The sequence below is a fragment of the Balaenoptera physalus genome (assembly GCF_965194825.1).
Source record: "Balaenoptera physalus genome assembly, chromosome: 2".
Taxonomy (NCBI): domain Eukaryota; kingdom Metazoa; phylum Chordata; class Mammalia; order Artiodactyla; family Balaenopteridae; genus Balaenoptera; species Balaenoptera physalus.
In genome coordinates this window covers 130,039,278-130,054,691 of record NC_138883.1, presented here as the reverse complement: position 1 = coordinate 130,054,691, position 15,414 = coordinate 130,039,278, and the positions used below count along the sequence as shown (strand labels likewise).

Below are 15,414 nucleotides of genomic sequence, written 5' to 3'. Positions count from 1 at the left end.
TACTCACTCATTAATCATAATGAGTTTGTAAAAGATCTATAATATAGCCTTATTTTTCCAAGTGGTGAGTAAAATACCCTCGATCACCAAGATACACGGAATGATGCAAGCAGGCTCCAAGGCTGAAGGCAATTTTCTTGCACCAAAGCCTTCAGAGACTGTACTGAAATATGATTAAAATCTCTACCACAATTAAAGAATAGCTCTTACTTGAGATAAAGAGCCTTCTCCTTTGGTGTTTAGACATGGATGTTACTGACTGCCAGAAAGTTCTGTTTGTGCAGAGTAGAGAGATAGTATATTTTATTTTATTTTTGGCCGAGCTGCGCAGCTTGCAGGATCTTAGTTCCCCAACCAGGGATCGAACCTGGGCCCACGGCAATGAAAGCACAAAGTCTTAACCACTAGACCACCAGGGAATTCCCTTTTTTTTTTTTTTTGATATATTTTAATTGTTGACTTGGTATCTGGTAGCAGAGGTAGTGAATTTTATGAGAGTTCCAAATCTTTGAGAAAACAGTAAGGCAGAATATGCAAATTACTAGCAGATAGTTTACACTTTTTATTATTATTTGCATCTTCCTTTGGTAGTAGTAATAAGAAGATAAATAAAATTTTTAAAAAGACAGTTATCAAACAATCAGTTTTCTAATATTAATAATTTTTGGAGTGTTGGCAGTCCCACATACAAATAAACAGTGATCCAAAAGGTATTTTTAATCTGTTGGTTTAACTCAGAATGCATTTCTTACAGAAGCGGTTCTGGTGGTTATACTCCTAGCCAGCTCATTAAAAGGTCATTTAACCCATTTTGCACGCCCCAAATTATACTTACTTATAAACTATTTCTGTGGCAAAAATGTATTCAGAATTCTAATACATGGTGACTATTGAAGTCTTGGCAACAGAATTTAGGGGCTCCCCTTCTTTTATCTCTTTTATCTGTTGTATATGTGCAAAGGGACTCTCCCATTCCAAGTCAAAGTGGGGGTGCTTTGGGAAAAGGAGGGGCAAGGTGTAGAACAGGGTTCTAAGGTAAATCTTATATAAAGAGCATAAGGGTATTTGAGGCCTAGAAAGTGTACCTTTTGATTCTGAACAAGGATCTTGGTTCGGTTGTTTATTCAGTGTGTATTTATTGAGCAACTACTCTGTTTGGTCACTGTCTAGACAGTGGACATACAATGTAGGAGCCAAACAATTTAGTACCTGCCTTCCTGGACCTCATAATCTAGCTAGGGATCCAAGTGAACAGTCAATAATTAAACAAACTCAGTGCTAATTCTCTCCAAGGAGATGATATTTAAGCTGAGAATAGAAGGATCAGCACACTTGGTTCTCCACCACCATCACATGTTCCTTCTAGCCCAGAGGTAGGTCTGGAATAAAGAACACATCAGCTCCTGCTGTACTGTGCTTTCTCTGAAAGAATTGTATTATCCTTCTCTGATTAACAGTCTAAGAAAATTAGAGCAAAATGAATACAGCTTTAGGGACCTGTGGCATGATATAAAAATGTCTGATATATATATATATATATAAAATTCACATCTCAGAAGGAAAATAGCGAACCAGGTATAAGGCATATAAAAAGGTATAAAAATAGCTAATAACAAGTGTTGCACAGTTTCAAGAAATCTCAGAAGTCTCACAGAATTATCTTTGATGTTCATAGAAATGTGAATAAAGTTAGGTCCTTCTTATTCTATGTTCATTTATTTGTCAAATAATTATTGAACTTTAGCAGGTCAGCACTGTGCTAATAATTGTAGAAAAGATAATTTAGATGTTTATCCTAATATATAAAAATAACTGTAATACAAAAAATAAATACCCTAAGAGAAAAGTAGAGTGGTGAAAATTCAGAGCATAGGACTGCCTTTTTATGACCTAGCTTTGAAGTCACACACTGCCATTTCTGTTATATCCTATTGATTACACAGGTTAACCCTATTCATTGTGAGAGGAAACTACCAGGAGGGGAGCAGCATGGGAGCCATCCTGGAGTATGGCTATCACAGATTCCTTGCATTCATGCTCTTTGCTAGCCTCTGGGAAAAATATGATTTTTATTTTGTCTGGATTTTTCTTATTGTTACCACGGAAACAAATGTCTTCCATTCTTCTATATTTTACCTCGAAAGAGATGTCCCTCCCATGTTAGAATTTTAAAAAGTGGTAATTGGCACATTTGCTTACTCAGGAGAACTTAATGGTAAAAGTGACCCTATACCAGAGTTATTTTCTCAGTTGTCTGATTATGAGAAAAAGAAACCAAGCCACTGCTTTGCTTTTTCTTATATAAATAAGCAATTATAGCTGGATTTGGGTACAAATTGGATAAATGATTTGGTTAAATGGTTTGTTAATATAACCACTCAAGGTAACAGAGTTGTCTTTATGAGAAATGCATTCAGAGTTCTGAGTTAAATCAACATACTAGAAAATGTCCCTTGGATCACAGTCCATTTTTGTGTGGGGGCTGCCTACACACAAAAAACAAGCTATACTAGATACTTGAACCACACCTCCGTGTGGCAGGCACAAAGCAGCCTCACTACGTATTAAAAAAAATTGAGGTAGGACTTGAGCTGTCACTCAAGTGACAGAGTTTGTTTGATTCCAATGTAGTAATTAATTGCTTATTAAAACAAAAATAGTGACACTCCTTTTAAGTTTTAGAGGAATATAACAGAATCCAGAGTATCTGCAATATAACTTTCAAAATGTCCAGGGTATAATCCAAAATTAAATAACATTTGAAGAATAAAGAAAATATGACCTAGTGTCACGGAAAGTAAAAACTACTTGATGAGCTTAACACAGAATGGTGTAAGAGAGGAAAAGTCAGTGAACTTGGAGGTAGATCAATAGAAATGATTCAGTCTGAAGAACACACACACACAAAGACTGAAAGCAAGAATGAACATCAGCATCATCAGGGACCTGCCAAACAGTACAAAAAAGCCTGATATTTGTCATCCCAGAAGGAGAATAGAGAGAAAATGGGGCCTTAACAACAACAAAATTGTTTGAAGAAATATTGTCCAAAAATTTGCCAAATATGATAAAAGACATAAATTTACATTTTCAAGAAACTCAGTGAACTCTAAGTAATATAGATTACAAAGAAAACTGTACCCAGTCAAAGCTGCTGAAAACCAAAGATAAAAAGAAAATCTTGAAAGCAACCAGAGAAAAATGACAAACTACATACAAAGAAATAATTCAAAAGACCATTGCCTTCTCATCAGAAATTTTGAAGGCCAGAAAACAGTGGAATGATACTTTTAAAGTGCCAAAGAAAAAAACCAGTCAACTTAGCTACCAGCAAAAATACCTTTCAAGAATGAAAGTAAAATAAATGCATTCTCAGATGGAACAAAACTAAGCCTTAAAGAGGCTCTGCCAAGAGGACAGACGCTTTATCCAAACCAAGGCTTATTCTATCAGGGTGACATAATTTCTTTCCTTCTCCATATCTACTTTTTCCCTTTACTTTTCCTCTTATTTTAAGCTGAAAAAGAACTTTTTTGCTAAAAAGGGTTAATCTGGTAGCAGTTCCCCCAATAATGAGCATGTGGATGACAGTGTATTTTCTGAAGTATAAAAGACAGTTACTTGGGTTCTTTTGGTAAGGGAATTGAAACTAATTCTTTACTCTTAACACTTGGGTTGGTGGCATGGTAAGTTTGAAAATGCATATGAATTAATTTGCTAAATCACATACATGTTTTGGAGCATAATCTCAGTGGCAAAATGATGTTACCATTCATTTAGCTTGTTTAGGTTTAAATGCTGAATGGCAGCTCTGAAAACATAGAGTTGAAAGGGAATTGTGATAATTGTTATAAATTATTTATGTAACTAAGCCAAGGGTCCTGACATTTGTAACAGACTTCAACTCATTTTAATAACTCACTTAAGGGTTCGAATGTACAATCTTTTTTGTAACCACCTCAGCATTTATTCTAAAGTAATAAAAACTATCGAGTTAGAAATCAAAGATACCAAGGCTTAACAATTGCCAGCTACTAGTTATTTCATTTTATTGTGAACTGAACATATCATGGAGCTTCCATCCCTCTTTACTGACAGTTCATTTCATGATTACTTCTTATTGAGATGAGCGACACTAGCTTTCAAGACAGGTACCTTTCTGGCCTTCTCTCCCATTTGCTATTCTCTTCCATGGACCTGACAGTCTGGCCACTAGAACTGTTTGTGTAACCCCATCTGCCCTGTGCATTCACAGAGCTGAATCCCTGTTCTCTTTCCCTGGAATATCATCATGTTAATCTTAGTTTTCAACAGTAGGTACCTTCACAGCAACATCTAGACTAGTGTTTGACCAAATATCTGGGTGCCGTGGCCTAGCCAAGTTAATACAGAAATTTAACCATCACACCATGTATATTATCCCCAAAAATCATTTATTAAAATAATAAAGAGAAAGCACAGCTATAAACATTGCTTACACTTTACTGTGTACCAGGCAGTGTACTCATTGATTTATCTGCATATTGCACATTATCCTCCCAGCAACCCTTGTGATAATCATCCTTATCTTAGAAATGAAGAAACCAGAGCTCAGAAAGATTAAGTAAAGTGTCTCAGGTCACAAAGCTAGATGGCAGTAGAGTTATTATCTGCTTCATTGTCCACACTCTTAACCACTGCACTACATGTACTGTCTCCCTCTTCTCCTTGGTCTAGAATCACCTCTATATGTTTGAGCCCCTCTACTAGCTTCTTGAGAACAGGGATGAAAAATACCTTTCTTGTTCCTGCATCATTCCATGTAGTGGGGTGGATATTTGGTATCTGATGAGGTCAAGGGAGGTTAGCTATGGCCAACAGAAAGATTACTAACTCATGTGAATTCCTGCCTTGTAGCCTGCATTCTACATAGCTGCAACTCTTCTCCAGTGTTAACTAGAGAAGGCATTTAATAGAAGTATCGTAAATTGAATTTAATTAGCTGTTTATAGCCAGCGGTGAAGAGTAGGAACTTCTGCTAAAAGAATTGTCAAAGGGAAATTAGACCTTATATAAAATGAGGATGCACATACTTGTTAATGTGAATCTTTTCAGCAGTTTGTCAGAAACCTAATCTTTCTAATTATTGGAGACAGAGAAAGCATTAGGAAAAGTCTGGCTTTCAGTTTTCTAAACCTTTATTTGTTATTGTTAAATTCTTTGGACAGTGTTCCTTGTAGAGTTCATCAACAATTGTAAGGTTAAGAAGCAGCAGCTGTTAAGGCAATAACAGTATGAAGTAATTATTCATGAATCGCTTGCTTGCTTTTTACCCTTTATTTTTATTGTTCTATGATTTTGCCCGGGATCCTCATAACTAAAGTATGGCTATAAAGTTTGGAAACAAATAATATTCTTTACCATGAGTATTAGGCTTCTCCATAGCAACAGAACCAATAGAGAGAGAGAGAGAGAGAGAGTGAGAGAGAGAGGGTGTGTGTTTGTGTGTGTGTTTGTGTGTTGTGTGTGTGTGTGTGTGTGTGTGTGTGTGTGTGTGTTGTGTAGGTGGGGGGGCTTGCACTGAGAGGAAGAGGGAGATTGATTTATTTTAAGGAATTGGCTCATATGATTGTGGGCACTGGCAAGTTTGAAATTCGCAGAGCAGGCTAGAGACCCAGGGAAGAGCTGATGTGGTAGCTTGAGTCTAAAGACAGTCTGGAGGCAGAATTTTTCCTTGGGGGACCTCAGTCTTTTCCTCTAAAGGCCTTCAACTGATTAGACAAGGCCCACTCAACATTATAGAGGGTAATCAGCTTTATTCAAAGTCTACTGATTTAAATGTTAATCTCATCTTAAAAATACCTTTACAGAAGTATCTGGACTGGTGTTTGACCAAATATCTGGGTGCCCTGGCCTAGCCAAGTTGATACAAAAATTTAATCATCACACTATGTATTGCTGTATATCGTCAAAAGAGTCACTTATTATGTGTTTGCCTGTGTTTCCAGACTTAGTGGCCATACTGCATAATAGCATTTTGGATATGATTCTCTCATCTTAATTTTCTCCCTATTAAGAGACAAATAGTAATTATAAAGTAAAATTTAAATTTATTTCCTCATCTTCACAAAATGGTTCATAAGAGTAATACCTTTCTAACCCACAGAAATACTCATGAAAAGTCACAATTGTGCTGCTACAGACTCTTCATGTTTATGTGATCACATAGGGTCAACTGAGGTTTCGAAAGTAAGAGGGATAAAGGCAAAGTAGCAAATCAAAGAAAAATATCATAGAAATTTTGACACCAGTTGGCAGGCCACTGTGCAGCTGGTTTGCACTAGTGTACCCATACTAGCTGTTAAATTATTGACAGTATTGAAGTATTTCTACACAAGTTAATGAATAGCTATTGAACCAAAAGCCCCTGAGGTCCCCCACTGCTGTGTCTGCCTTTCCCCTAAGATCTCCCCATAATCCAGCAACTAAAAGGCTAATGACCAGCAGAACAGAGGGCTCTAGGACTGTGCTTTAGCACAATGGTACTGTTTGTTTGTTTTTTGCTTGTTTATTAAACTATAATTTACATACAGAAAAGTTCACCCTTTTTAGTGTATAGTACTGTGAATTTTGACAAATGCATACAGTTGTATAGCCACCACTATGATCAAGGTTTAGAACAGTTCATTCACCCCCAAAATGTCCCCCATGTCCCTTTAAAATGAACCTCTTTTCTTCGGGAGACACCTCAGCCCCTGGAAATGGGTATGTTTTGTGTCCCTATGTTTTACCTTTTCCAGAATGTCATATAAATGAAATGACACAGGCTACTGCAAACATTCATGTCTGGGGCTTTGTGTGAACATAATTTTATTCCACTTGGGTAATATCTAAGAATGCATTTGCTGGGCTATGTGGTAAGCATATGTTTAACTTTATTAAAAACTGCCAAAATGTTTTCCAACATGGCTGTGCTGTTTTGTATTTCATGAGAGTTCTTGTCAGTTTTTTCTTCTTTCAGACATTCTAATAAGTGGGTACTATCTCATGGTTTTAATTTGCATTTCTCTAATGACTGTTGATGTTGAACACCTTTTCATATGCTTATTTGCCCTCCATGTACAGTTGACCCTTGAACAATGCACGGGTTGGAGCAGACTCTCTGCACAGTCCAAAAACCACGTGTAACTTATAGTCAGTCCTCTATATCCGCGGTTCGTCCACATCTACGATTCCACATTTGTGGATTCAGCCAACCCTGGATTGTGTAGTATTGTAGTACTTATGACTGAAAAAAATCCATGTTTAAGTGGAACCACGCAGTTCAAACCCATGTTGTTCAAGGGTCAGCTGTATCTTGGGTGAAGCGTATTCCAATCTTTTGCCCTTTTTTTTTTTTAAATTTTTATTTATTTATTTATGGCTGTGTTGGGTCTTCGTTTCTGTGCGAGGGCTTCCTCTAGTTGCGGTGAGCGGGGGCCACTCTTCATTGTGGTGCGCGGGCCTCTCACTATCGCGGCCTCTCTTGTTGCAGAGCACAGGCTCCAGAGGCGCAGGCTCAGTAGTTGTGGCTCACGGGCCTAGTTGCTCCGCGACATGTGGGATCTTCCCAGACCAGGGCTCAAACCCGTGTCCCCTGCATTGGCAGGCAGATTCTCAACCACTGCTCCACCAGGGAAGCCCCTCTTTTGCCCTTTTTTTAAAAAACTGTATTGTTTGGGCTTTTTCTTATTGAGTTTTGAGAGTTCTTTATATATTCTGAATACATGTTTCTCATCAAATACGTGATTTGCAAATATTTTCTCCCAGTCTGTGGCTTGTCTGTCATTCTCTTAACAGATTTAACTAGCCTATATTGTGGTTCTTCATAGTTCACCACTGATAAACACACAACTCAAGATATATTTAATTTAATCCATAAATGAGACATTTTCCATTTGACAGATTACTATATTTTCCTAAATAACCGTTTCCTTAAATGTTGCCATCATGGTGGGTAACCAAATACAGATAATGTGATGCTTATATCTTTGGCACATCTCCTGCTCCTGAGACAGACTGGACCCCCACAAACTACCCCAAAATTATTTCCTTTTTGGCACCACGTGGATGACTCAGTATTCTTTTCACCATTTCCTTTTTATCTTTTCTCTTTCAAATCTCTTTCCTTGTGTGTGAAGACTCAAAACAACCAATCTGTATTTGGAACTGCTTAGGCACCAATATAGAACTGCTAGATAGAAGAGAAAACTGATCACATTAGATGAGTTAACAACAGAACTCCCATAATACAGTTAGATAATGTGTGATTTAGAAACATCAAACATTGTGATATATCATTGGTAAAAGATGATGTCAGGAAAGACTTTATAAAGGAATTAGATTTGGGGAAGAGTAAAATTTGTATCTGGAATGACAGGATATAGAAAATTCCAGGCCCAATTTGGCCTGTAGGCAAGAATAGCCATGGCTCATTGAATACAGTGTTGCTTGTGTTAAGGGGTATGATTCAGAATCCACAAGGAAATGGTAAGGCCACCAGCATCCACGGGATACCTTTCTGCTTAAGTTCTCTCCCTTTTGCATCAACTAAGGTAAGAGGGTCATTTCTTAAAATTTGACTAAAAAGCTTCCATATTTTGACCCTGCACATCAGTGTAAATATCATTAGCTTACAAAAATAACATTACTAACAATTTTGAAGCCCCTGTATGGTTCTCTCCCATGTATCATCCTCCTTCTTCTCCAAGGTTAGCCACTACTCTGAATTTTGTATTTATCATTCATTTTCACTGAGTTATGATTTTAATATATGTAAATACATCCCCATATAGTGTATTGTCAAGTTTTATATCTTTTCTTTAACTTTGTGTAAATTGAATGATGCTGTATGTATTCCTCTATGGTGTACTTCTTTCACATAACCTTTTGTTTTTATTCTCCAACTTCTCCACTATTTTTCTGCTTCCCTTTAGAGAAAAACTCTTTGAAAGAGTTGTCTGTACTCACTTTCTCCACTTCTTTCTATTCTCTCACACCAGTTAGGCTTTTATCCCCATTGCACCTATATAAAGTATATATATAATTTGAAAAGTTTTGATGTATATATGTATACACACACATACATACGTACCTCTGAAACCATCACTGCAATTAAGATAATAAACATATCCACCACTACCCAAAGTTTCCTCATGCCCCTTGGTAATCCTTCCTTCCTTGTCTTCATCCTATCTCCAGGCAACCCCTGATCTGCGTTCTGTTACTGTCGATAAATTTGTATGTTCTTAAGTTTTATATGAATAGAATCAAACAGTATATACTCTCTTTTTCTCTGTCTTCTTTCACTCAGCATAGGGATTTGGAGATTTATACATGATATAGTGTGGATCAACAGTTCTTTTCTTAATTGCTATGTAGAGTTCCATTGTATGGATATACCGCAGGTTGTTTCCATTCACTTGTTCATGGACATTTGTGTTGGTTCTAGTTTTTGGCTTTATTACAGATAAAACTGATGTGAACATATGTAGACTGTCTTTTAAAGGTCCTAGACTTAAATTTCCTTGGATAAGTACCTAGGAGTGGAGTGTCTGGACCATACAGTACATGTATATTTAATTTTTGGAAGAACTGCCAGACTTTAAAAAAATAACTGTAACATTCTACATTCCCACCTGTAATATAAGAGATTATCAGTTCTTACATATTTTAAATTTTATCCTAGATGTGTAGTGATTTTTCCATTATGTTTTAAAATTTCATTTCCCTAGTGAATAAGGGTGTGCATCTTTTTATGTTTTATTTGCCATCCATATATCTGCTTTGATATAGTGTCTAAGTCTTTCTCCCATTTTTTCCTTGGGTATTTGTGTTCTTATTATTGAGTTTTGAAAATTCTCTATAGATTCTGGATAAAAGTCTTTTATCATATATATGCTTTGGAAGTATCTCCTCCCAGTCCATGGCTTACCTTTTCATTTTTTCACAGGGCCTTTTGGAGAGCAGACATTTTTTATTTTGATAAAGTCCAATTTATCAATTTGTTCCTTTATCGATCTTGCTTTTAGTGTAACCCAAATCACAAAGGTTTTCTCTTATGCTGTCTTCTAGAATTTTTAAGGAATTAGGTTTACGTTTAGGTCTATGATTCATTTTGAGTTAATTTTTGTGTATGGTACAAGGTATGGTTGAAGTTCCTTTTTTTACATATGGATATACCAGTTGTTCAAGCACCATTTGTTTAAAATACTATCCTTTCTCTACTGTATTTCCTTTGTATGTTTGTTGAAAATTAGTTGTCCATATATGTGTGGGTCTATTTCTAGATACTCTGTCTGCTCCATTTATCTGTTTGTCTGTTTTGACACAAATACCACACTGTCTTGATTACCATAGTTTTACAATAAGTCTTAAAATTAAAAAAAAATTTTTTTACTATTCTAGCTGCTTTGCATTTCTATATAAATTTTAGAAACAAAATTTCAATTTATATGTATTTTTAAAAGCCTGTGATTTTAATTGCATTGAGTCTTTAGATCAGTTGGAGGAGAATTAACATCTTAACAATACTAAGTCTCCCAGCCCGTGATCACAATAAATGTCTAATTCCTTGTCTTGGACATCTTTTGTCTGATTTATCTCTAAGTATTTCATATTTTTCATAGTATCGTATATGGTATTTAAAGTTTTTTAAATTTCCAATTGATTGTTGCAACCATATAGAAATACAAATGGTTTTGTATAACTGATCCTGTATCCTCCAGACTTGCCAAGCTCACTTACTAGTTCCAGTAGGGTTGTTTTAGATTATCATGGACTTTCTACATGCGCTCATGTCTTCTGGGAAGAAAGACAGTTTTACTTCTTCCTTTCAAATATGGTCACATTTTATTTCTTTTTCTTTCGTGACTGTACTGGTTAGAAGCTCCAGTACAATGTTAAATAGAAGCAGTGAGAGCAGACATGTTTGTCTTGCTGAACTTATGGGGAAAACAGTCTTTCAACATTAAGTATAATATTGACTGTTGTTTTTTCATACATATGCTTTATCAGATTAGTAAATTCCCTTCTATTCCTAGTTTGCTTAGAGTGTTTTAAATTATGGACGGGTGTCGAATTTTGTTAGACCCTTCTTCCGCATCATTGAAATGATTATATGGTTTTTCTTTCTTAGGTTTTAAAATAGTGAATTACATTGATTTTTTAAGGTTAATACAATCTTTATTAATAAGATAAACTTCATTTGGTCATATGACTTTATACATTGTTAAATTCAATTTGCTAAAATTTTGTTTAGACTTTTTCCACCCATGTTCATGAATGATACTGGTTGTTTCTCTTTTCTTGTTGTGTGTTCATCTGGTTTTGGTATCAGGATAATGCTGGCTTCATAGAATGAGTTGGGAAGTGTTCCAACCTTTTAACTACAAATTCAACTTCATTAATAAATGTTGGGCAGTTCAACTTCTCTGTATCTTGAGTGAGCTTTGCTAATTTTTGTCCTTCAAGGACTTTGTGTTAGCATAAAGTTGCTTCTTATATTTTTATTATCTGTAGAAATCGGGCAATACTTCCTTTCTCATTTCTGATATTGGTAATTTGTGTCTTCTCTCTGATTAGACTAGTTAGAGATTTATCGTTTTTATTGATCTTCTCAAAGTTCCAGCTTTTGTTTTCACTGATTTCTCTCTATTCCTTTCTTCTATGTCATTGATTTTCTTTATTATTTCTTTTCTTTTATTTACTTAGAACTTAATTTGCTCTCTTATTTCTGGTTTCTTTAGGTGAGAGCTATGTATGCAACATGTCCTTCTATGCAGTAATTATAATTATTGTTATAATGACCTTTTCTGCCAGTTTTAACATCTATCTTGGTTTTCAGTTGCATTTTTTTTTCTTCATCATAGGTCATATATTGAAAAGGCTGGTAATTTTTGGTTGGATGCCAGACAGTGTGAATTTTATGATGCTGAGTGCTGGATATTTTTGTATTCATGTAACTATTCTTGATATATGTTCTGGGATACATTTAACTGGAAACAGTTTAATCTTTTCAGATATGGCTCTTAAGGATTTGTTAGGTGGGAATGGAATGGTGTTCAGTCTAGCGCTAACTATTCACCACTACTGAGATAAGACCTTTTTGTGTACTCTACACAATGCCCCTTGAATTATGAGGTTCAAGTCTGACTGATAAGAGCAGGCACTATTTCCAACGCTCTGTGACTGCTGGGCACTGTTACTTTTAATCTTTTCAGCTCGTCCTTTTTCCAGCCTCAGGTAGTTTCCCCATATGTGCTGATCAGTACTCATCTGAATACTCAAGCGGAACCTTCTGCAAATATCCAGAGTTCTCTCTCTGTACATCTCTCTCCCCTAAGGTTCTCTGTCCTGTGAACTCTTGCTGCTTTGGACCCCTGAACTCTTAGTTCCTTGTCCTCAGTTTAAGGTACCTACCAGGTTGTGACTGAGTTCCCCTTCCCTGAGTTAACTCTTCTCTTCAATCAAGTCTCTGCTGAAATGTCACCTCCTCAGAAAACTTTCTTTGATTATATTATCTAAAGTAGTACACCTGTCACTCCCCTCTTCACTCTATTTTAGCATGTGTTTATCTTTTAATTGTCAATCTCTCCTCACTATAATAAGCTTCATTCTGATCTTAAGTATGTCCCTAACAGAATTTTATGCTCATATATATTAAATAATATATACAACAACGTTCATAATAGCCCCACACTGGAAACAGCCCATATGTTTACCAGTACTACACAGCAATGAAAATGAATAATCTATAGTACATGCAGTAGCGTGGATGCATCCCAGAAAGATAATGTTGACAAAAGGAGCCAGACACAGGATTCTTCATGCTATGAAGAAGGCAAAACCGAACTATAATGTTAGAATTTGGAAAAATGGTTCCTTTTGGGATAGAGGTTTTGCTTAGTAGGAGGGCCAGCGTGGCCTTCTGAGGGTCTTTTTTCTTGAGCTGAGTGGAGAAATTGAGTAAAATTAATTGAGTTCTAGGTCAGATACCGTCTTCTCTGTAGAACCTTCCCTAATTCCTTAGAAAAAGTCAGTTCCTCCACCTTCTCTGACCCAATATTAGAATAATTATATTGTAATTATTACATTTTTCAAGGGAAGGGGGTCATCTTTTTTTTTTTTTAATTTAAGTATTTTGACTGGTATATAGTAGGTGCTCTGGAAACATTTTCTGATGAAAGGAATGAGCAAATGCAGGAACTTGTAGTGAACAAATAAGCTGAGGGCTTCTGCCTTCCAGTCCTGTGCCTTCTTCATTGCCTGTTTCTAGTTGAGGGTAGAGAGATTATCTCACGTTGTATCTGGAGAGCCAAGGTTTGTTGGCACCTATTTGTCGTTAGAGAAGAAAAGTGTTGAGACTTTCAGGTAAGCTGGTGGTCTCAGACAGGAGGTAGAATGAGATTGGACTCCTGAGTTTTGGTAACCCTGTAGCTAAAGGAACAAGGATGTCTCTGCCTTCTGGTTATGAGTGGCTGTAGGGAATAGGATGTGACTTGGCTTATTCAATAGGCTTTGCCAAGAATATTTTCTTCACAGGTTTATGGAAGGACCCAATAAAGTTATCTGCTATCATTACAAATCTGTTTGCTTTGTAGGGTTTTTTTCCCCCCAACACAAAAATTTTGTTAAACCATGGTACTATAACTAAACAGAGTACTCTTTGTTCCTTTTAATTTTGAAAATTTCAATAAACATAAACTTGGAAAGGGTAAGAAAATGAGGATGAATAGAGCTTACAAAGCAAATTGTATAGACCCTATGAAGGAAATTTCTTCTAAGTTTGTCCTTACTGGAAGTGTCTGGACCTCAGTGAAGATTTAGCTGAGGTCCAAATGATGCATCTAAATTTCTATGCCAGATTTTATTAAGGAACCCAGAATAGCATCTGTTCACTTTGAAAAGAATTCTGCTAATTCATCAGTGTCTTAAAATTTTAAATGTATATTTTGATTAACGTATTTTTATTGGCACATATAGTCATTTCCTTTTGGCTAATACTACTGTGAATGTGTGTCTTTCTGTAGCTGTGGTGCTCCCATTCAAGTTTCTGAGGTGAAGCTGCTTTCCTTTTCATCAGGGCAACTAACAGTTTTCCTCCCTGCTGAGGTGAAGGCCATAGGGACAGAGAAGGATCACGTCCTGCCTCTGCAAGAGCTGGCCATGAGGAGTCTGCATCACACCTACCACAGTTTTCTAAAAGGTACACGGGACTGTTTTCTTTTCTTTCCTTTCCTTTTCTTTCCTTTTCCTTTCCTTTCCTTTTTTCTTTTCTTTTCTTTTCTTTTCTTTTCTTTTCTTTTCTTTTCTTTTCTTTTCTTTTCTTTTCTTTTCTTTTTTCTTTTCTTTTCCTGCCTCTTATTCAGTGAGCTTAGGAATTGTGTTTTATGCTATTTTGGTGTTCATTTTTCAAAATTGTGGTAAAATGTACATAACAAAATTTACCATTTTAATCATCTTTAAGTGTTCAGTTCAGTGGCATTAAGTACATTTGCGTAGTTGTGTAATGGAACATTTTTTATAAGAGAAAAGTTTTAATATTTTATTTTAATATTAATATTTAATATTTTAATATTAAAATATTTTATCAACACTGAGCCCTTCAGCACCCCCTTACAGACACAGAGAAGCATTCACTAAATATGATCTTCAGTCACAAAGAACAGAGGTTAAAAGTTAAACTATGCAGTTTAAATGAGAGAAATTGGTGTTTGGGAGCACATATTTGGTGGAAGTGAGAAGGCTGGCAGAGGTACTTTCTTCTGTATCGAAAAATGTGCAAAGATCTTATCCTTAAAGCAAAGTTGGGTACTTCTTCCAACAGAGCAACTTTTTGCCTTGTAACCTCCTTACACCTGAGAAATATATATACCTAAAGGGAAATTAATTTCAGGAGCCTTTGGCAGTATTACCACAGGATTTGGCGGTGTGTAGATGTCATAGGTGACATGGAGTGGACCTGTGATGCTTTAAGAAAGCACTAGGCAACATTAATAAGAAAATACATTTCAAGTGCTTTTAAAACTACTAAATGTTTTGTCTTTGCTTTAAAAAAAAAAAAAAAGGTGCTGACAAAAACATCTAACATTAACCTTCCAGAAATGTCTAATACAAATTAAGTTGTTTTTAAAAACTAAACAGAAAACTGAAATTATTCACCTATGAGCAAATTACATTTTTCAAAATGGTTATTGATAAGTCTGGACAGATATAAAAGATGATAAGATAATTTGTATTTCCTTCCTCAAGATGATTCAGTGATTTTTAGGTGTCACCTCATCATGACCGTTTCTCTCTCTACTAGATGTTTTACTCTCAGTAGCAACCCAGTGTACATTTGTGCTCAGTGATTGCCTGGGCCACTGGGATGTTTTGCTTTAAACATTTCTTTTG

General features: G+C 35.9%; 1 protein-coding gene across 5 annotated transcripts in view; it reads left to right on the top strand.

The window, feature by feature from the left end:
- The window catches only part of LRRC28 (leucine rich repeat containing 28), a 164,896-nt gene that overhangs the window by 117,244 nt on the left and 32,238 nt on the right, over positions 1-15,414 (top strand). For all 5 annotated transcript variants that reach the window (XM_082448472.1, XM_082448470.1, XM_082448471.1 and 2 more), the window contains one exon: positions 14,049-14,224. In XM_082448472.1, coding sequence (XP_082304598.1) covers positions 14,049-14,224 — 176 coding nt within the window. The remainder of the gene's footprint in view (positions 1-14,048; positions 14,225-15,414) is intronic.